The sequence below is a fragment of the Nothobranchius furzeri genome, chromosome 14 (assembly GCF_043380555.1).
Source record: "Nothobranchius furzeri strain GRZ-AD chromosome 14, NfurGRZ-RIMD1, whole genome shotgun sequence".
NCBI lineage: Eukaryota > Metazoa > Chordata > Actinopteri > Cyprinodontiformes > Nothobranchiidae > Nothobranchius > Nothobranchius furzeri.
The window spans coordinates 62585501-62606936 of NC_091754.1; the positions used below are offsets into that span (position 1 = coordinate 62585501).

At 45.5% G+C, this 21436-nt stretch overlaps 2 protein-coding genes across 10 annotated transcripts in view; both read right to left on the bottom strand.

Moving 5' to 3' along the window:
- Nucleotides 1-4814: 4814 nt before the first annotated feature.
- Nucleotides 4815-7516, bottom strand: LOC107376768 (uncharacterized). Its single transcript, XM_015946029.3, has 3 exons — nucleotides 6565-7516; nucleotides 6134-6487; nucleotides 4815-5464 (listed from the first exon to the last, which is right to left on the bottom strand). The coding sequence occupies exons 1-3, from the start codon at nucleotides 6623-6625 to the stop codon at nucleotides 5019-5021; spliced, it is 861 nt and encodes a 286-aa protein (XP_015801515.3). The 5' UTR covers nucleotides 6626-7516; the 3' UTR covers nucleotides 4815-5018.
- A 9432-nt stretch (nucleotides 7517-16948) lies between these two features.
- Nucleotides 16949-21436, bottom strand: part of sorcs2 (sortilin-related VPS10 domain containing receptor 2) — a 502015-nt gene continuing 497527 nt past the window's right edge. For 7 of the 9 annotated variants that reach the window (XM_070544299.1, XM_070544300.1, XM_070544298.1 and 4 more), the window contains one exon: nucleotides 17034-17212. Coding sequence is in view for 2 of the 9 variants with exons in the window: in XM_070544302.1 (XP_070400403.1) it covers nucleotides 17148-17212 (65 nt within the window). In the remaining 7 variants the exon portion in view is untranslated. Of the gene's footprint in view, nucleotides 17213-21436 lie in introns of all 9 variants that reach the window. The other 2 variants (XM_070544302.1, XM_070544294.1) reach the window with 1 other exon arrangement.

The following is a 21436-nucleotide window of genomic DNA, read 5'->3' on the forward strand; positions in this document are numbered from 1 at the left end:
ACACGTAGCCGGGGATCTGCCAAAACGTAGATATTTTTCTACGTTTTGGCCTGTCATCCACATGAAAACGCAGTTTTTTCACACGAAAACGGATCTTTTTAAAAACTCCGGCCAAAGTGAAGATCTGCGTTTTCTCCGTTTTGGGTGTCTGCGTGTGGACGGACAAAACCGGAGTTTTAAGGTCCGCAACGTCACTTTCCGCAACAAAAAAATGCTGACATCACGTGTGCGACCTGTGTTTACACTAGCCGGCATCATGGATGCCCTCAGAGCTGCGCTCTGTCACTACCCGATCCATCAATTGTCCAAGTGCTTTTTGCTTGTTTGTTTTTGCAAGCGGAATTACTGCTCCTTGCGGAAGACCACAGACGAAGGACGAGGTTAAGAACGGGGGAAGTACTGCCGCCTACAGGTCTGGCATGTCCTTAACAACGTATTTATCCGGGTACGTGTGGACAGAGTTTGTTTTTAAAACGCGGTGGTGTGGATGCAAGGTTTTGGAGGGGCGGATATTCGTTTTTAAAAACCCCGGCTACGTGTGGACTAGGCCTTAACATGGCACGTCCCGATTGGCCAGGTAATCATAATATGAGAATATTAAAACAGGATCACTCTAAAGGGGAGTGATTCAACATTCTGCGAGATTCAGCATTCCGTTAGTTTGAGCAGAACTCCGGATTGACCACTGGGGGAAAACTAACCACCGCCTCTCTTGACAAGCTTACTACAAGCTAAAAGCTACCTACAGCTGACACAGCAAAACGGTTCCTTCAGCTATACAGAAACAGCTGCTCTAGAAGCAAACTAGTTCCAACCTGTGTGCCTGGTGACATCTCTGGACTGGAGCGTCGGTGCTGCGGTTAATCTACTGATCCTCGGTGCCCAGAGGTCATCCGACCTTTCTGACCTCCAGATCCGTGAAGAGGGTCTCCAAAGAAAGGGTGAGGTAGACACATCATGAATAGCATTTGATGCCGTTTTGATAAGAACCAACTTCAAAGTTTAATGCAGACCAAGTTCTTTTCACACCCAGAACTCAGTTTCTTCTAGATACAAGGTTCTGATAAACACACACCATTCAGTCACCATACATCACATCCCATCCCCTTAGATTCATCCATCACATTCGTCTTATTTAACTTGTCTTGTTTTAATTTGTTTAGAAAATAGATTTCTTACCTTTTTTAAACCTGAACTGTCTGAATTGATATGAAGTGTGTTTGATCACTGAAAAAGCAAAGAATCCTAGAATCTTCTGATTAAACATTCGAGGACCAATCAGGTTGATATCTTATATTTATATAGAACATCACAATTCAATTCAATTCAAGTTTATTTATATAGCGCCAAATCACGACAAGAGTCATCTCAAGGCACTTCACATAATAAACGTTCCAATTCAGGTCAGTTCATTAAGCCAATCAGAAATCATGTTTCCTATATAAGGAACCCAGCAAATTGCATCAAGTCACTGACTAGTGTCAGTGACTATACAGCAATTCTTTTGTGTGTGTGTGTGTGTGTGTGTGTGTGTGTGTGTGTGTGTGTGTGTGTGTGTGTGTGTGTGTGTGTGTGTGTGTGTCTTTGACTGCCTGCTTATTGGTCATAAGTAAAGGTAATACATTAAGCTTAAAAGCAACTATATTAACACCCAATTTCTTACATAAACATTAGACTTTCATATATATTAGATTCATTACACACAACTGAAGTAGTTCAAGCCTTTTATTGTTTCTAATATTGATGATAGAAAACCTTAAATTCCTATCTCAAAAAAATTAGCATATTTCATCCGACCAATAGAAGAAAAGTGTTTTTAATACAAAAAAAATTCTACCTTCAAGTAATTGTGTTCAGTTATGCACTCAATACTTGGTCGGGGATCCTTTAGCAGAAATGACTGCTTCAGTGCGGCGTGGCATGGAGGCAATCAGCCTGTGGCACTGCTGAGGTGTTATGGAGGCCCAGGATGCTTCGATAGCGGCCTTAAGCTCATCCAGAGTGTTGGGTCTTGCGTCTCTCAGCTTTCTCTTGCCCTGCCCTTCCCTGCCCTTGATAAAACACAGTGGACCAACACCAGCAGCTGGCATGGCACCCCAGACCATCACGGACTGTGGGTACTTGACACTGGACTTCAGGCATGTTGGCATTTCCCTCTGCCCAGTCTTCCTCCAGACTCTGGCACCTTGATTCCTGAATGACGTGCAAAATTTGCTTTCATCTGAAAAAGTACTTTGGACCACTGAGCAACAGTCCAGTGCTGCTTCTCTGTAGCCCATGGTCAGGTGCTTCTGCCGCTGTTTCTGGTTTAAAAGTGGCTTGACCTGGGAAATGCGGCACCTGTAGCCCATTTCCTGCACACGCCTGTACACGGTGGCTCTGGATGTTTCTACTCCAGACTCAGTCCACTGCTTCTGCAGGTCCTCCAAGGTCTGGAATCGGTCCTGCTCCACAATCTTCCTCAGGGTCCGGTCACCTCTTCTGGTTGTGCAGCGTTTTCTGCCACACTTTTTCCTTCCCACTGAGGTGCCTTGATACAGCACTCTGGGAACAGCCCATTCATTCAGAAATGTCTTTCTGTGTCTTACCCTCTTGCTTGAGGGTGTCAATGATGGCCTTCTGGACAGCAGTCAGGTCGGCAGTCTTACCCATGATTGTGGTTTTGAGTACTGAACCAGGCTGGGAGTTTTTAAAAGCCTCAGGAATCTTTTGCAGGTGTTTATAGGTTATTAGTTGATTCAGATGATTAGGTTAATAGCTCGTTTAGAGAACCTCTTCATGATATGCTAATTTTTTTAGATAGTTTTGGGTTTTCATGAGCTGTACGCCAAAATCATCAATATTAGAAACAATAAAAGGTTTGAACTACTTCAGTTGTGTGTAATGAATCTAATATATATGAAAGTCTAATGTTTATCAGTACATTACAGACAGTAATGAACTTTATCACAAAATGTGGGCGACGGTGGCACAGGAGTTAAGTGCTCCCCCCGTAATCAGAAGGTTGCAGGTTCGAGCCCCACTCAGTCTGTCGCTGTCGTTGTGTCCTTGGGCAAGACACTTAACCCCCCTTGCCTGCTGGTGGTGTTCGGAGGGACCGGTGGCGCCTGTGCTCGGCAGCCTCGCCTCTGTCAGTGCGCCCCAGGGCAGCCGTGGCTACATAGTAGCTCATGCCAACCAGTGTGTGAATGTGTGTGTGAATGGGTGAATGACTGATTGTGTTGTATAGCGCCTTGGGGGGTTCCAGGACTCTAGAAGGCGCTATATCAAATACAGGCCATTTACTATATATGCTACTTTTTGAGAAGGACCTGTATAGGTGAAAATTGACCCTTTCTGGATGTTACAAACACTACTTGGTGTGTGTGTGTGTGTGTGTGTGTGTGTGTGTGTGTGTGTGTGTGTGTGTGGGTGGGTTGGTGTTGGGGTGCATGTGTGTGTGTGTGTGTGTGTGTGTATGTGTGTGCGTGTCCTCCCCAACTCGGTGTATGTGTGTGTGTGTGCTCCTCCAGCTAGTTTGAGCCCTTCCCTCTGTCTTTAGATAATTGTTGTTTAGTTTTGTGTTTAGGTATTTGCCCTCCTCTGTTTCTGTTTTCCCAGTTAGATTATCATATTCACCTGTCTTCCCTCCAGCCCTCACTCCACACACCTGCTGCCATTTTCCCTAAGTACTCCTCCCTGTGTATAGAAGCCCCGTCTTGTCTCTGTCTTGTGTCGGTCCATTGTGGTAATCCTGTCAAGCCTTCTCCAGTCTCTAGCATTTTGAATCTCAGTCTTTTCTAGTCTTTTGTGTTCTTGTCTCTAGCTTAGTTATTGAACATCTTTGGACTTATTGGCTCCCTGCCTTTGGATCTATTTTTGTTGTTCTGGGCTCATCCAAATAAAGGATATTTTCTTATATCACCTCCTGCCTCGAGTCATCTTGGGTTCCTGCATTTTGGGTCCTCCCAACACCGCAACGTGACACATTTTGGGAATGGGTGGGAAAAGGATCCCTTTAGACACCCCCATGAAGTCTCTGCCCAAAATTTAAAAATGGGTGATCAAAACCTTGTCAGCGTGTGTGTCTATGTGCGTGTATGTTTGTGTGTGCGAGCATGCATGCATGTGTATTTCTGTAATAATCTGAATTTGTATGTGATGATCACCCTAATCTGGGACTGCCCCTCCCTGGTCAAAATCCCTTTTCTGTTGATTCTTCTGATTGACTAAAGTTGCTCCTGGGGTGCTTGGATCAGTGGATCACGTGCAGCTCATCATCCGCCTCCCCTATTTATCATTTTTCTCACATCCAGGCTTGACTATTGTAATTCTGTTCTGACAGGGGCTAGTAGGGCATAAACAATATGAGGTTGGTGCAAAATGCAGCAGCATTCAGAATCCATTTGAAGTTTTTAGTCTTTGTTTTTAAAGTTGTATCTGAGGAGACACCGGTCGATCTTCAGCCACCGGTAAACCGCTCCAATGCGTTCGCTGCTTTCCGCAGTCCTGCGTCTGTGGTCTACACTGAGCTATAACCTGGGCGAGCCTTCAAAGTGGTTGGGCCCTGGCTGGGGAATGCTCTGCAGTTTTTAAATTAGACTGAAGACTCATTTCTATTCTTTAGCTTAAAGGTTTCTCAGCTTTAACACAACTAATTTTAACGGGCTTAATTATTACGGCATAATTCGTCAACCTTCTGAACGGGTACTGTTGAAACAGGTGCATTAGAAAACAAAATCTTTCCACTTTTACAAACCGGTAAGACAGAATTTCTTCTGAATGTTTACAGTCTTCAGCCTTTCTAAGCAGGCGATAGAGAAGAAAGCCTTTTAGAATCAGCTGATTTATTTTATTCTGAAGGAACTGCAGGTTCACTGATGTCATGTAAGTAGGTGTGATATTGTTTAAATCAACACGGCATTCAAATACCTGATCAAACACATTACATCATGTATGCTGTTACTACATAATGGCAAATGTAAATTCAAAACATTTTGATGTGTTACATGTTTGTAAATCATATCTCATAGACTGTGTTACTTCTGACAGGCACAAATGAGGAGACACATGGCAATAAAGGCCCAGAGAATCCCAGCTCGAATGACTGAGAGCCAGACGAAGAGTTTAATCTGAGCTGCCTGGCGTTCGGTGTTGTGCCCGATGAACAGCTTGCTTCCACTACCTAGGACTATTTGTCCACATGAGGCCACAGCGCAGTAATACGTTCCAGCATCCGAATAGCTCAGATTGTTCTTCTGTAATAGGTAGAGACATCTCAGCGAAGGCGATTGGCGACCAGAGACAGGCTGACACTGATCCGTCTGTGTGTGGAGGGGTTGTTGGTAGTAGCCATCTTTGAACCAGTAGACTATCTGTTCACCATGACAGCACTCCGTGCGTACTGCACATTTAAAAGTCACAAAATCACCTAGCTGGACCATCTCAGATGTTGGTTCTTGAAGAATTTCCACGTGGTTGGGTTCTAAAAAGTCAAGTGAAACAAAAATGAATTGCTTTGTGTAAAGTTGCTGAATTCAGTCAGACAGTATGATTTCCTCAAAACGGATCATCTCCTTTAAAACTAAGAACATTTAAAGTTTGTTTGACTCAAATCTTGATTTATTTCCCTTTTTGAGGTGGTACATGTGCACAGGAAGCATCACGAGCTATGGAGTCGTTCCTAGTTAGCTGCTAATGAAACAAGGGTTAACATGAACAACCAGCAAGGTCTAGTACCCCAGTGATATTTGTAATAGAGCTCAGGAGCAGGGGTCAGAGCGTGTTGTCCACTAGCGCGGGATCATAACGCCTTCTTCCTTTCCTTTGTGCATGTAGAAAAAGTGTCCGATGTTTGAGTCCAGCTCAGGAAAAATGGGAGCAAAAACAAAAGTGTTGCGTTTATATTCTTGTTCGGTGTAATCAGTAATGGGATTGCAGCAACAGTTGGCCCTTCCTGCACCACTAGGTCTTTTTATGTAAATTGTGTTACATCATAAAGCATCAAGTTTAAAAGTTTATGTGTGTTTTTAAAATCTATGAACTACAGTTCAACGTGTACTCACTTTCAAAAAGGAATTTCCCTTCATGTCTTTTACTGAGCTGTGACTGATGGAAGGAACACATCACAACCAGTAAATAACAGAAACTATACCTGCAACACTTAAAAAGACTCCGTCACCAAACTCCATGGTGTTGGAGTAGGAGCTTCCACAGAAGTAAGATGCTGAATCTGACAGGCGTGCGTCAGAGATGAGTAAGTGATTCGCTCGGTTCTTCACTTGTACAGAAAAGCGGGGGTTGTTTTCCAGCTGGTGGGATGTGTCGGATGTGTCGCCATATTTGTAAATGACAGACAGGAGCTCAGGTTTCCTTCCTAAGGTTTGTCGGTACCAGGAGACGTGCATCGCCAGCAGGCTGTCGCAGAAGCAATGTAAGGTGATGTTTTCTCCAACTGCGACGGATCTCACACCCGTGTCCTGGGTGACCGGCTCTACCCGGATCACAGCTGAAAGAAGAACTCTATCATGTTAGAGCAACCGTTAGCATCATCAAAAACTACGACTTGAGTCTTATGAAACTTACAGATTCCACAGAAGATCACCAACAGTAGCATCGTCTCAGAGCTCATGAGGACTGGTTGCATAAGACAGCTGACAGCAGCATAATAACTAGGTTGCCTTTGATAAGCCAATGAGAAGATCAGACTATGTGACTTTTCTAAACCTCAGGAGGAAACAAGTTAATGAGCAGAAATAGAAAAAATATGCTATTACTCAATGGATGATGTTTCTCTGGTTTGAAACTGTCTGGTTAGCCTATTTTTACAAAATTAAAACAAGTAAAAAATCATGCCTGTTGTTGGAGATAAATGAGAATGATCTGTGGTGACTAATATTTCTCCTCTATGTCTATAACATGAAGGTTCGGGCTACATTTACCATTAAACATCTATTATACAGTAGATTGTGTAAGATCAGATCAGATAATGTGCAAAGACTTACTTTGGACGTTCTACAGACGTGGTCTGGACCAACGGACTCAATATAGACATGATCTGCACGTCCATGTGACGTTGACTGTTTGCAGGGATAAGAAGCACTTTAAATAAAATTTCACAGCATCTGTCTGCATTCCTTCATGGGGGTTTTAGTCGCTTGAAGATCAAGGCTACCAGGGCGTCAGATTCAGATAACAAGACTTTGTTTGGGTCAGGCTGAGATCATTTTCCTCTCTGCCTTCAGTCTATAAACTGATCATTTCCAGTCCTTCAGTGAAGCCAATTTTGGGTTTTAAGCTTGTCCATACCGTCCGGTGACTCTCTCCGAGATGACATCCATTTTGCGCACTAATGCCGGTATCGCAACTAGAACATTGTTCAGCTTACGATTCACCTCAAGTAACGTCCCAGTCTGAGAAGTCTCCACATGGACGGTGCTTTCCGTGGGTGCGGGTCGCCCTCCAATCGCTCCCGTCTTCCCAAATTTCCAGAAAACCAGATATCCTAATTCCATGCTGTAGTTCTTTTTTAAAACACAGAACAGTTTTGTTACCAGTTTTTCCGCTACGTTTCGTTTGAGGCTGCAAACTTCCTCAGGCTGACCAGCCACAAACGAAACGTAGCGGGAAAACAGATAACAAAACTGTTCTGTGTTTTAAAAAAGAACTACAGCATGGAATTAGAAATACGACATAGCAAGAGCACACCTAAGATGTTCAACTAGTTCAGCTCAGTTAAGGTGTGTGTGGTTTATAAATGCGCCTATACTGTATGAACGAATTCTCAAACTGCTGATTGAAACATGGGTCCCTATTCTAATACGCCGTTTTATGTCCACTTTGATGTCAGAAACCATTCGTTTATTCTCATGAAAACGGGCAGCATTCTGTTTTTCTGTGAATAAATTCACTCTGCAGTTAAAAAAATACAGCATTCATCGCTGTTTTGTTTTCTAACTGGAGAGCGCATTTTCAGAGCGGCAGATTAAATTTAGAAACGCTTAATTAATTGGGAACGTTTATTTAATCTGCCTCTCTGAAAATGCGCTTTCCAGTTAGAAAATTAGAACGCTGCTTTTTTTCTAATTGCACAAGAGCGCATTTTCAGAGCAGATTAAATTTACAAACGCATCCAATTAATATAGTGTTCATAAATTTCATCTGCCGCTCGAAAAATACGCTCTGTTAGAAAAAAAAGCTGCATTGATGCCGTTTTTCTTTCTTTTCTTTCTTTTTTTTTTTTACTGCAGAACGCTTCCCACAGATAATTAGAACGCTGAGCACCCTATCACGCTAAAACATTATGAAAGGTTAAAAAAAAAGTCAGGCCGGGCCGGACACGGGCTCAGATTTTAGGCCCGTGCAGGGCTCTACTGTGGGTATCCAGGAATCAGCAGAGCGTCTGCGAGTTTGACACCCACCACTCTCCCGTTGCAGTCAGTCAGCTGGATCTGCGCATCTCCCTTCCTCTTTACGCTGCCGGTGATCCGGGTCCCGTCTGCCAGCTGCATGAAGTGGTTCTCGGGCTGAAACGTCTCATCGAATCTGATGAAGGCTCCCTCTTCGGTGATAATGTGGGCCGATGCTCCGCTGTCTACCAGTAGGCCTTGCTCCTCTGCTCCGTGAGGCTTCCACTCGCTCAGCCGTAGTACATACTACTCCTCTTCCTTTGCGGGCTTTCGTTTGTCTTTGGTGTTGTGAATGACCTGTCCGGTGTCAATGACGGTGACCACCTTGTTGCTGCTGTGAGCGCCAACCACTTTTTGCCATAGCTTCTTGTTTTTGTCTCTGCAGTCTCTGGCTTTATGTCCCATCTTCTCACATATAACACACTCTCCATAAAAGTACCTCTTTTCCTTTGTGAACTTCGGTTTGGATGTCTTGTAACTCGCTGCCATCACTTCATCTGAGCGGGGTTTGCCTCTGTATCGGAGAGTGCACTCGAAACTTCTTAGCCTAGCTTTGAACTCGGCGAAAGTTAGCGTCTCCCTGGTCTGCGTAGCATGCACAGAAAACAGGTCATATTCATGCGTGAGTCCTTTAAGTACCATCGCTACCAGGAGGGCGTCACTCAGAGTCTCTTTAGCTCTGTTTAGAGCGTCCACTATCTTTTCCACACGTGCTAGGTAGTCTGCTAGCTCTTCGCCGTTAGCCATTTGCACATTGTTTAGCTCTGTGTACAATCCGAAGATTTGCGGTTTTTCTTCTGACTCGAAATGGTGCCTCAATATTTCTAGGCTCTTCTTGCCATCATCCGGTGCCTCATAGAGGATTAAAGTTGGCGTTTTGTCATCCAGACAACCACACAGTTCTGCATATGCCAGTTCATTTTTCCTACCGAATTCTGCGGCTTCTTGTGCGTCGTTAGCTCCCGTTGCTAGCTGTCTTCCCAGGATAACCTCCTTGAGGCCGATGGTTTTCATATATGCTAAAAACCTTTTCTCGCTGATGTGATAGCGGGCTTCCTCCCCGTGAAACCACGGCGGTAATCCTCTTCCATGAACCACCGTATCCGGGACTTGTCTGGGCCCATAACCTGTTGACATCGCAGCTTCAGGTTAAAAGTTAAGTTAAAGTTAAAGTCCCATTAGTTGTCACACACACTGATGTGTGTGCGAAATTTGTTCTCCGCATTTGACCCATCCCCTGGGGGAGCGGTGAGCTGCAGACACAGCCGCGCTCGGGAACCATTTGGTGGTTTAACCCCCCCGATCACACTCTTAATGCTGAGTGTCAAGCAGGGAGGCATTGGGTCCCATTTTTTCAAAGTCTTTGGTATGACCCGACCAGGAATCGAACCCCTGATCTCCCAGTCTCAGGGTGGACACTCTACCACTAGGCCACTGAGCTGGTGGTCCACCTATCACGGGAGTCAAACCACCTCTGGTCTTGGTATCCGTCATACTGATCTTGTGTTATCCGCTAGCTATACAAAACCACAGGAGTCATACTTGGCACTCTCTAGAAGCCACACTGCCCCAATGCCCACTCAGCTCAGCAAAAGGGGAGGCCCCGCCTTTATTGAATAACGCGGAACTCATATCGCGTGTAACCTTACGCTTGACAAAATAGAGCCCATGACATTGTGGCAGAAGCATCGTATTCTAGCACACGCCTTCTTTGATATGGATGCTCTGACTGGGGTAAAGGACTATTTATGTGTCAGAGTTTAACTTAACCTTACTTTGTTCTTGTGTGAGTGCAAACGGTGATGACCTTGCTATGTAAACATGCTGGAACATATTTCAATCATTGTAATCATAACTTCATTCATTGAGCACAGATTAATGAAGCATTTCATTATAATTATTATAAGTAGCAATAAACAAACATTTATTTAATGACTATCTTGCTTATAATTTGTGGAGAAGTTCATATTGATTTAGGAAATCATTCTTGATTTAGCAACTTATCCGAGCTGGAGTGTTCCTTATATGGAGGCATGAAGACCTGAAAGACGACAAGGAAAGCTTGAACCTTGAGAAGAGAACATTATTGTTGACAATTCGTTATCTGCAGTGTTGGGCAAGTTACTTCAAAACTGTAATGCATTATTTATTACTTGTTACCCTCATTTTAAAGTAATTCATTACATTACAATATTACTAATTTTTTGTAAGGCATTACACTACTTTTGCATTACTTTAAGTTACTTTCACCAATACAACTTCAATATGAATCTGGTCATGTGACGCTCAGTGAGCTCATGACATATATGTGGAAGGTGATGTGGTGTCTGAGCTAGGATTGCTGTTAAAAACAGTCAGATATAATAACAGTGCTTTAAAATGATTGTTTATTAAATAAAAGCAACAACAATCTGTACTCTCAGCACGCTGCCATCTTATATTAACTGAGCAGGGAGTGAGGTGGTGGGGGCTCCAAGCCTATATCTGCCTTGGTCCCCAAATGCCTTGATACGGCCCTGGATGTGGGACTGACCTCTGGGGTGATCTGATTCTATCACATGTATAAATATTAAATGTTTATATATATTATTGCTTTTCACTGGTAAAAATGTGTATTGGGGATAAATCTACCTACTTTTTTTTCTTGATTTTCTCGTCTCGTCTTCCTCCGCTTATCCGGGTCCGGGTCGCGGGGGCAGCATCCCAACTAGGGAGCTCCAGGCCGTCCTCTCCCCGGCCTTGTCCACCAGCTCCTCCGGCAGGACCCCAAGGCGTTCCCGGACCAGATTGGAGATGTAACCTCTCCAACGTGTCCTGGGTCGACCCGGGGGCCTTCTGCCGGCAGGACATGCCCGAAACACCTCCCCGGGGAGGCGTCCAGGAGGCATCCTGACCAGATGCCCAAACCACCTCAACTGGCTCCTTTCGATCCGGAGGAGCAGCGGTTCTACTCCGAGTCCCTCCCGAATGTCCGAGCTCCTCACCCTATCTCTAAGGCTGAGCCCGGCCACCCTACGGAGGAAACTCATTTCAGCCGCTTGTATCCGCGATCTCGTTCTTTCGGTCATTACCCAAAGCTCATGACCATAGGTGAGGATTGGGACGTAGATCGACCGGTAAATCGAGAGCCTGGCTTTCTGGCTCAGCTCCCTCTTCCCCACGACAGATCGGCTCAGCGTCCGCATCACTGCAGACGCCGAACCAATCCGCCTGTCGATCTCCCGATCCCTCCTACCCTCACTCGTGAACAAGACCCCGAGATACTTAAACTCCTCCACTTGAGGTAGGACCTCTCCCCCGACCCGGAGGTGGCAAGCCACCCTTTTCCGGTCGAGAACCATGGTCTCAGATTTGGAGGTGCTGATCCTCATCCCAGCCGCTTCACATTCGGCCGCGAACCTACCCAGCAAGAGCTGAAGGTCAGAGCTGGATGAAGCTAGGAGGACCACATCATCCGCAAAAAGCAGAGACGAGATTCTCCTGCCACCAAACTCGACACACTCCACACCACGGCTGCGTCTAGAAATTCTGTCCATAAAAGTGATGAACAGAACCGGTGACAAAGGGCAGCCCTGGCGGAGTCCAACCCTCACTGGGAACAGGTCCGACTTACTACCGGCTATGCGGACCAAACTCACGCTCCTCTGGTAAAGGGACTGAATGGCCCTTAACAGAAAGCCACCCACCCCATACTCCTGGAGCGTCCCCCACAGGGTGCCCCTGGGGACACGGTCATAAGCCTTCTCCAAATCCACAAAGCACATGTGGATTGGTTGGGCAAACTCCCATGCCCCCTCCATCACCCTTGCAAGGGTATAGAGCTGGTCCACAGTTCCACGGCCAGGACGAAAACCACATTGCTCCTCCTCTATCTGAGATTCAACTATCGATCGGACCCTCCTCTCCAGTACCTTGGAGTAGACCTTTCCAGGGAGGCTGAGGAGTGTGATCCCCCTATAGTTGGAACACACCCTCAGGTCACCCTTCTTAAAGATGGGGACCACCACCCCGGTCTGCCACTCCCTAGGAACTGCCCCCGATGACCACGCAATGTTGTAGAGACGTGTCAACCATGACAGCCCTACAACATCCATTGCCTTGAGATACCCAGGACGAACCTCATCCGCCCCCGGGGCTCCGCCGCTGTGTAGTTGTTTGACTACCTCAGCAACTTCTGCCCCCGAGATCGGACAGTCCATCCCCAGGCCTCCCAGCTCTGGTTCCTCCTCGGAATGCGCATTGGTGGGATTGAGGAGCTCCTCAAAGTATTCCTTCCACCGTCCGACTATAGCCTCAGTTGACGTCAGCAGCTCCCCATCCCCACTGTAAACAGTGTGAGCGAGTTGCTGCCTTCCTCTCCTGAGGCGCCGGACAGTTTGCCAGAACCTCTTTGGAGCCGATCGATAGTCTTTCTCCATGGCCTCACCAAACTCCTCCCACGCCCGAGATTTTGCCTCGGCAACTGCCACTGCTGCACCCCGCTTGGCTATCCGGTACCTGTCTGCTGCCTCCGGAGACCCACAGACCAGCCACGCCCTGTAGGCCTCCTTCTTCAGCCTGACGGCTCCCCGAACCTCTGGTGTCCACCAGCGGGTACGGGGGTTGCCACCACGACTGGCACCGGCCACCTTACGACCACAGCTAGCAACAGCCGCCTCGACAATCGCAGAGTGGAACAAGGCCCACTCGGACTCAATGTCCCCCACTGCTCTCGGGACGTGGTCAAATCTCTGCCGGAGGTGGAAGTTGAAGACCGTCTTGACAGGTTCTTCTGCCAGGCGTTCCCAGCAGACCCTCACTATGCGTTTGGGTCTGCCAGGTCTACGGGGCATGTTCCCTTGCCATCTGATCCAACTCACCACCAGGTGGTGATCAGTTGACAGCTCCGCCCCTCTCTTCACTCGGGTGTCCAAAACATACGGCCGCAGGTCAGATGATACGACTACAAAATCTATCATCGACCTGTGACCTAGGCTGCCCTGGTACCAAGTGTACCGGTGGGCATCCTTATGTTCGAACATGGTGTTCGTTATGGCCAAACTGCGGCTTGCACAGAAGTCCAATAACAAAACACCGCTCGAGTTCAGATTAGGTGGGCTGTTCCTCCCAATCACACCCCTCCAGGTCAAGCTGTCATTGCCCACGTGAGCATTGAAGTCCCCCAGCAGGACAACGGAGTCCCCTGATGGAGCACTATCTAGCACTCGTCCCAGGGACTCCAAAAAGGGTGGGTACTCTGAACTGATATTTGGCCCATACGCACAAACAACAGTCAGGACCCGTTCCCCGACCCGAAGGCGCAAGGAAGCTACCCTCTTGTCCCCCGGGGTAAACCCCAACACACAGGCAGAGAGTCTCGGGGCTAACAAAAAGCCAACCCCAGCCCTCCGCCTCTCACCCGGAGCAACTCCAGCAAAGTAGAGTGTCCAACCCCTCTCCAGGTCTCGGGTTCCAGAGCCAATGCAATGTGTCGAGGTGAGTCCGACTATATCTAGCCGGTACCGCTCAACCTCTGCCACAAGCTCCGGCTCCTTCCCCGCCAGCGAGGTGACGTTCCATGTCCCAAAAACTAGTTTTCTTGTCCGGGGATTGGACCGCCAAGGCTCCCGCCTTGGTCTGCCACCCGATTCGCATTGCACCGGACCCTTCATGTTCCTCCTGCGGGTGGTGGGTCCACAGTTGGACGAGCCCATGTATCCGGTTCGGGCTGGGCCCGGCCGGGCCCCATGGGCGAAAGCCCGGCCACCAGGCGCTCGCTCACGGGCCCCAACCCCAGGCCTGGCTCCAGGGTGGGACCCCGGTAACCCTCCGGGCCGGGTACTCCGACTCTTCGTTTTAACCGCCATGAAAGATCCTTCGAACCGTTCTTTGTCTCACCCTTCACCTAAGACCAATTTGTCATGGGAGACCCTACCAGGGGCACTAAGTGCCCCAGACAACATAGCTCCTAGGATCATTAGGGCACTCAAACTCCTCCACCACGATAAGGTGACGGTTCAAGGAGGAGTTTCTTGATTTTATTTGAATAATTTCCGGCCCTTTCTCTCTCTAACCTCCCTGCATGCTGCATGTTTTCTCCGTCTTCTAGAAAAAAACTGTAAAATAGATTTCCTACTTTCTAACGATCAGCCAAAGGGATCTTCACATGCGCGGCGCTCCAGCAGTAATGAGTTGAAATCACCGGGGCACAGATTATGAACTCAGCTGAGGCAAAGCACGTCAGAAAAGCACAAAATACCAGAGAACATGCGCTGATATGAACGATCGCAAGTGAATTATTTTGTTTTAGTGGAGCGATTTTGTGAATGTTGCAGCGGCCGCGTGCAGGACGCAGTTGAGCCGTTACCGCGGCGTCCTCTCTGCCCGCAAAGCTGAGTCCATAAATGACGTAATATATGCAGATACCGGATCTTTCTTCGGGTTTCCCGCAATTTGAATTTTTAAGGAACACATCTTGATTCTGGGTTTAAAAATGCATTGTAATTACCGCGTTACTGACAATTGTACCGAGTAAATATTACCATTTTCTTTCCCTGTAATGCCTTACATTACCACATTACAGCAAAAAGTAATGCATTACAGTAATTAATTACTTTTGTACCGCATTACTCCCAACACTGGTTATCTGTGTTCAGAGCTGCAGAGGCTCTGAGCTGATGGGATGAAGGCAGGCCAATTTAAAGGGAACACATGTAGTCTTGTGTCTCCTTTTTGACCAGATGTTGAATAGATGTTGAATGGCCAAACTGTACCTAAAAACTGACCATTGCTGGACGTTACACACACAAAATGAAAATATAGTTTTTTACAGTTAGGTTAGGGTTAGGTGCCATGCCATCACATGTGAAACCTGTGACTACCCTCGCTTGCTTGTCTTCACAAGCCCAATTACTGCTCTGTGTAGAAGACCCCGGCTGAATGTGAATGCTAAATTTGAATGAAAGCTTAGAAAATAAAAACAGACATACAAGTCATGGGAGTGATTTATTTCAAGATGCAGGTTCAGTGTGCTATGCTTCCTGAAGAGAACGCACATCAGTTTAATCAAAACAAACAGATAAAAAAGGAAAGCAGTGTGGCACAAATCACAACGTCTGTGTCATCATTGGTGAAGGTCCTTGACCGGCACAAGTGGAAAACTATCACCCCTCATTTTCCCTTTTGTTGAAGGGACATTGATACAAAGACCATACCTCACTAAAAAAGCAGGATCAAGACGAACGTGAGCAGAATATGTACAAAAGATGATTTAAACCAGAGTGAGCAAATCCACCTGCTGTTGAACATGGGGTTAACCAAAGACAGGTCTTGATGATAATGGTGGTTTTGGTGACCTCCAAGGTCCTCAACCCAAAGACCTTTTGATTTAGTTTGTGTAATAGTTCAGCTCCTGTATTGTACTCCTTGATTAGTGCAAACACAAAAGAAAACTGAAAACAAAAACACTAAGCAGTGTTTAACGGAAAAAAAACTTGATGTGTATCAAAAATATCCGTATATAATAATCAGTACCATATTCAGTAACTGTGAGTGCCTTTTTAGACAGTGAACTCGTTTCTAGTATACAATCAAACTTTTGAAGATAAATCTCACTCATGAGACAAAAATAGTGAAAAAAGATCAAGCAAGAAGCTGTGATGAAACTGGAAAGAGCAAGATTTGGTGTCAGTTCGAGCAAATCCACGGGCAAATTACTTCAGGAAGAAAGAAAGAAAAAAAAGGCGATATTTTGGTAGTAGTGTAAAACACACACATGTCGATGAGAATATTTACAAGGTGGAGTTGTTTGTTCATATTTACACATTTACATAAAACAAACCAACCCTTTAAGAAGACGTGATTCCACCGTGGGCTACGCCTAATATAGGCTGATACTGAATACATCTACTACCTTCTTCTCAGTGGTGGAAAACATTTCTCTTGAGGTCGGATTCTGCACTGACCAAGAGAACGTAAAGAGGAGAAGGAAAAAGGGCCATAATTATACTTAAAAAAGAAGAACAAATACCTAAACATGTTAACAGATGTCACCAAGCAGATCTAGACTTGCAGTTTTAGGCACCATGGGACAGACAAAGGATTTGAAATAACAATCTTAAAACGACTCTAGAAGAATAACAAAGCTGTGAGTACAACAGGGTGTGTAATCCAAGAAAGAGTGGAGTACATGTGAGTGGAAATGTAAGAAAGTGCAACACCGCCCTCTTGTGTTTGCATGCTCTTCGTGTGCAAAGCCACAAGGGTTTATCAAACTGTACATTCCATTGAGATTATTATTGCCTTGAAAGGGAGAGAAACGAGTGGTACTTTTGAGGAGAAATGAAGAAAACTTCATGAGGAAGATTAAAAACTAACATAATGCAGCTTTCATTTAGAGCTCAGACACCAGCTGATGGCAGTAGCCTCGATTGTTCAACTGTCTCTTACAGGAAGCCAGTGGAGTGAGTACGTGGTGGCTATTTCAAACAGTAACAGATAGAAAATGGACTTGTTTAGATTTTTTTTTTAAAGCACAGACAAGCCACCCAAACCTCAAACGAAAAAAAAAAAAAGTTTGGAGATGAGATGAAAAGGAGGGAAAGTATACGTCACAAACACAGATCTGAACAAATCACATCCAAAATTATGCAAATTAAAGAGGTCAAAGGGTGGACAGGAAGTCTCCAGTGGGGTTTGAGGGTGGGAGGAAGGCAGAGTCCCTGTGCTTGTTAGCTGGCTCGGCTTGGCTGGGCTAGCTCGTCAGCGTTGCCACGGAAGCCATCAGCTGGTCAGGTAAGAGTGTAATTCTCTGGAGGTGATGCTCAAGACCACACCTGAGTGGTTGCCTGGAGACAGGTTAGAATAAGAAACAGACAAGCAAATGAGCAACAAGTAAATGTTGGAAGAATAAGGAATGCCTAAAGAAAGACCAATAAAAGTGAATGTTTGAGTAATGGGCCCAACCCAGCATAAAGACTGTCAAATGTTCTTGTTTAATGAATTATTGTTTGAAATATTGGGTTAAAAACCATTGAATGTTTCTGCTGATCAACAAACGCCAAGTCAATATATTTACTAATGTTATTTTTGGTTGAATGACATCACTCAATGACATGTAATCAATACTTGAGGGAATAAATGTCCCACTTATGTTATGTTTTTTAAAACAGTGGAATTTCTTTGACCATTTTGGCTGTTCTGTGTTGAAATGACAGCAAACAAAAACAAATCAATATTGTACAGCATGCTAACCAGCATTTTTCATAGCCTTTGATCTATAGAGCTCCGGACGTCACGTGACTCTCAGAGTAGACGCCATGTTGGCAGGCAACAAAGGTAAGCAAAATGAACGGCATCGGCTTGGATTTTACTCCGTCGGAGTTTACTTCACATGAAGAAATCATTTTATATAGTCAGAAATTAAATCGACTAATCATCTCCGACCATTACCGTGCCCCTGGGATACTTTGTAAAAACGCCAGAAGCTGTCGGAGCGGACCTGGCCAGAGAACGCCTTGGGATTTACCCGGCGGAGCTGGCCCACGTGGCTGGGGAGAGGGAAGTCTGGGCCTCTCGACTTAGGCTACTGCCCCCGCGACCCGACTCCGGATAAGCGGATGAAAATGGATGGATGGACAAATAACATAGATTTACATGTAAGTAGTTTAAATAGAGTGCTGTGCTGTTTGAATGTATAAACTGAACGCCAAGAGAAATCACTAGTCTGATTTTTTTCCATGAATAAAATAAATATGTCAGGCAGGAGCGTCTCAGGATCTGTCTGAGATCTGTCTCGGTGAGACAGATAATAGCAATCCAAAGTGCTTTTTATGTGTGATCTGACAATTGATCAACCGTTGCTTAAAAATGAAATACAGCTTAGCCGGTTAATTGCTGTGATCATAAAACACGTAAACGGCAGCACGCAGAACTCACGAGGCAACGTTTTACGTGACGTTTACTTGTTGCTATGAGTAATAAGACGGAAAAAGCCCCGCCAAAATAAGTTTAGGAAGCCCACTAAGAATCGTAATAAAAGCATTTAAAATAAATACCATACACAGTTGAGGAAACGTTGGTTTAAGTACCTGATGTGAAGCGGTCGCTGCATAAGTGAAAACCTTTACTCTCGGGATCCCACAGCTTCATTTTAGCCCGGTCACTAGCGCGTTTTATTACAATGATCCAACGTTTGCGGCGCTCCGGATCTTGGGGAATCCTGTAGATGGCTCATTCCTTATGTCGTCAGCGTCTGTTCTGCATCCTGGGGCACAACAGGAATCTCCCATATTCCCCGTTTGATTGAGTTTTCTGACAATAACAAATAGCCCAGCTGTGGGCTTCTGCCTGCCAAGATGGCACCGTTTTGATTTGAACTGTTGCATGCCGGGAGAAGTGACGTCAACTCCTGGAGCTCTATACATTAATTTTCCTCTGCTTGGGGTCAGGTCACGAGGGCAGCAGTCTAAGCAGGGAGGCCCAGACTTCCCTCCCCCCAGGCATTTGGGCCAGCTCTTCCGTGGAAGTCCTAAGGCATTCCATGGCTGGCCGAGAGACATAGTCCCTCCAGCGTGTCCTGGGTCTTCCTTTAGGTCTCCTCCCAGTTGGACGTGCCCAGAAAACCTCAGGGAATTGTCCAGGAGGCATCCCAATCAGACGCCAGAGCCACCTCAACTGGCTCCTCTTGAGAAGCAGCGGGTCTATTCCGAGTCTCTCACGGATGACCGAGCTACTTTCCCTATCTCCAAGGGCCAACCCAGCCACTTTGCACAGAAAACTCATTTTGGCTGCTTGAATCCATGATCTCATTCTTTCACACTCACAGATTGCCAGTCTGCCTTTGGCCAGAGCCATACATCAAGGTGAGACAACTATATCTAGCCAGAACCTCCCAACCTCACACAACAACTCAGGCTATTTCACCACAAGAGAGAGGTGACATTTTCACGTACGTCTGTAGAAGAAGGTCGGATCCATGCCTTCAGCTACCATTCATTTCACACTGCACCTGACCCCTCTGGCCCCTCCCACAAGTGGTGAGCCCATGGGAAGGGAGATCCACATCTCCTTTTTGGGCTGCATGTGGCCAGGCTCCATGGTTGAAAGCCCAGTCAGCAGGTGCTCACCAATGTGCCTGACGCCCTCGCTTGGTTCCAGATGGGGGCCCCAATGACCAGCATCCCGGTAAGGGAACACCGTTTCCACTTATAGTATTCCAGGGTATATACAGCAATCCTTAAGTAAAATTTACTACTTTTTAATACTTTTTTTTACTACCTTCAGAATATTTTTAAAACCATCACAACACTAAATTGCAAGTGTTAATCAGCGACCTATTTACACATATTTTAACATATATAACATACAAAAAGAATAGACTTAGAGACTCACTGATGTTGACAACGTATTGCACATATTTATTTTACTTAGAAAATAAGCCAGGCACTTATGTTCAGCGGTTCAGACAGTTGACCACGAGGCCTGAAATGATGCACAACGACCACTGAATATGACATCATCATTATGTGACCGGATATGCTAAAGTAGGGCTGCTCGATTATGGCAAAAACAATAATCACGATTATTGTGACTGAAATTGAGATCTCGATTATTTAAGACGATTTTTCAATTTATGTTGATTTTTTTTTAATTCAGTCATAAAACTGCTCAGGGCACAATCAGGGCAAAAATAAACAAAAAACAAGATGATCACTAAAATAACTCCTGATTCCCAGTATAAAAAGACAATATACTTATAGCTCATAGTGTATGACCCAAGGGCTATAGACCTTGGTTTAACTCATTTAAGTCTAACCAGTACAGACCCAAATACCAATATCTTGCAAATACTGATAGCAAGAATTATACAGTGGCATTTATAACAAATACATGCAAATTGCTGTTCACTAAATGTTGCATAACATTTATTGAGTCGTGTCAAGGTGCTGTAGGAGCGTGCACTAGCACTGTGCCCTCAGAGAGATTAGTTATTATTTATCAGCGTGAGAAACTTATTTCTACCTTATTTATAAACTATTTATTTACAAGTCCATCAGTTAATGTAATAATTGTCCCAACCACAGCTGCACCCCCCCCCCCCCCCCAACCCGGTCTCACAGCAATCAGGGGCAAGCTGCACGTGTGTTTAGCGCGCCGCACGCGCACATTTAGCCGTTTTTAGTGGCTCAGGAGTCCGCAGGTGCGGTGTGTGTGTCACTCACTCTGGTTACTCCAACAGAGCCGACTCTGAGAGCTGTTTCTTTAGCAACTGACACATCACTGCACCATTCCCTTTCCTAATGTCCTGAAGAACGGTCCGGAGCGCAGGCGGAGTGTTTAGCTAACCTGCAGGAAACGACGATAGTTATCCAGAAAGTAGCTAAGGTTACCAGAGATGTTTCTGAGGTGTTCGCTAGGTACTTTTAAGATTTAAAAAGACAAGAAGGGGGTCTGAAAAGCTGTTAGAAATAGCGTCAAAGTTGCCAGGTTGGCAACACTGTGGAGGAGCGCTTCATTTGCAACTCAGGGCAGCGCAAGTGGGAGGAGCAAATAATCAGCTTGTTTTGTTTTTATAATCGTTCAACACATTTCATTCAGAATATATTTCTATGTCGATGTTCAGAATACGACATCTGATAGTCTGAAAAAAATAATACCTAATTTGGAAAAAATAATACCTCTGAGACCAAATTTAACACTTTTAATGGCCTTAAATTTGACTATTTTTATTTATCACTTTTTAATACTTTTTAAAACCCCGCGGACACCCTGTATTCATCTGATCCCTCACCTAGGACCTGTTTGCCATGCCTGACCCTACCAGAGGGCGTAAAGCCTCACACCACTTAGCTGCTATAGGATCATTGGGTCATGCAAACCCCTCCACCACAGTGGGGTGGAAGCCCTGCCATGTTCAGCCAAAAGAAGGCAAAGCCACTGAGGGAGCAGTGGGACTAGGACTGAAATACTGGCTTTAATATGAACACAAGCTCTTAGCATAAAAAAACTAAGAATTTGTATTGATTTGCACGTGGTTCACTAGGTGTACATAACTAAAGACAGGTAGCGTT

What these genes read in the sequence shown, in the direction of transcription:
- LOC107376768 (XM_015946029.3), bottom strand. Translation starts at nt 6,625, where the DNA reads ATGCAACCAGTCCTCATGAGCTCTGAGACGATGCTACTGTTGGTGATC. An exon ending in GGTGATCTTCTGTGGAATCT is followed by an intron (nt 6,488 to 6,564) that starts GTAAGTTTCATA and finishes TTCTTCTTTCAG; the next exon opens with CTGTGATCCGGGTAGAGCCG. An exon ending in AGTCTTTTTAAGTGTTGCAG is followed by an intron (nt 5,465 to 6,133) that starts GTATAGTTTCTG and finishes TTGACTTTTTAG; the next exon opens with AACCCAACCACGTGGAAATT.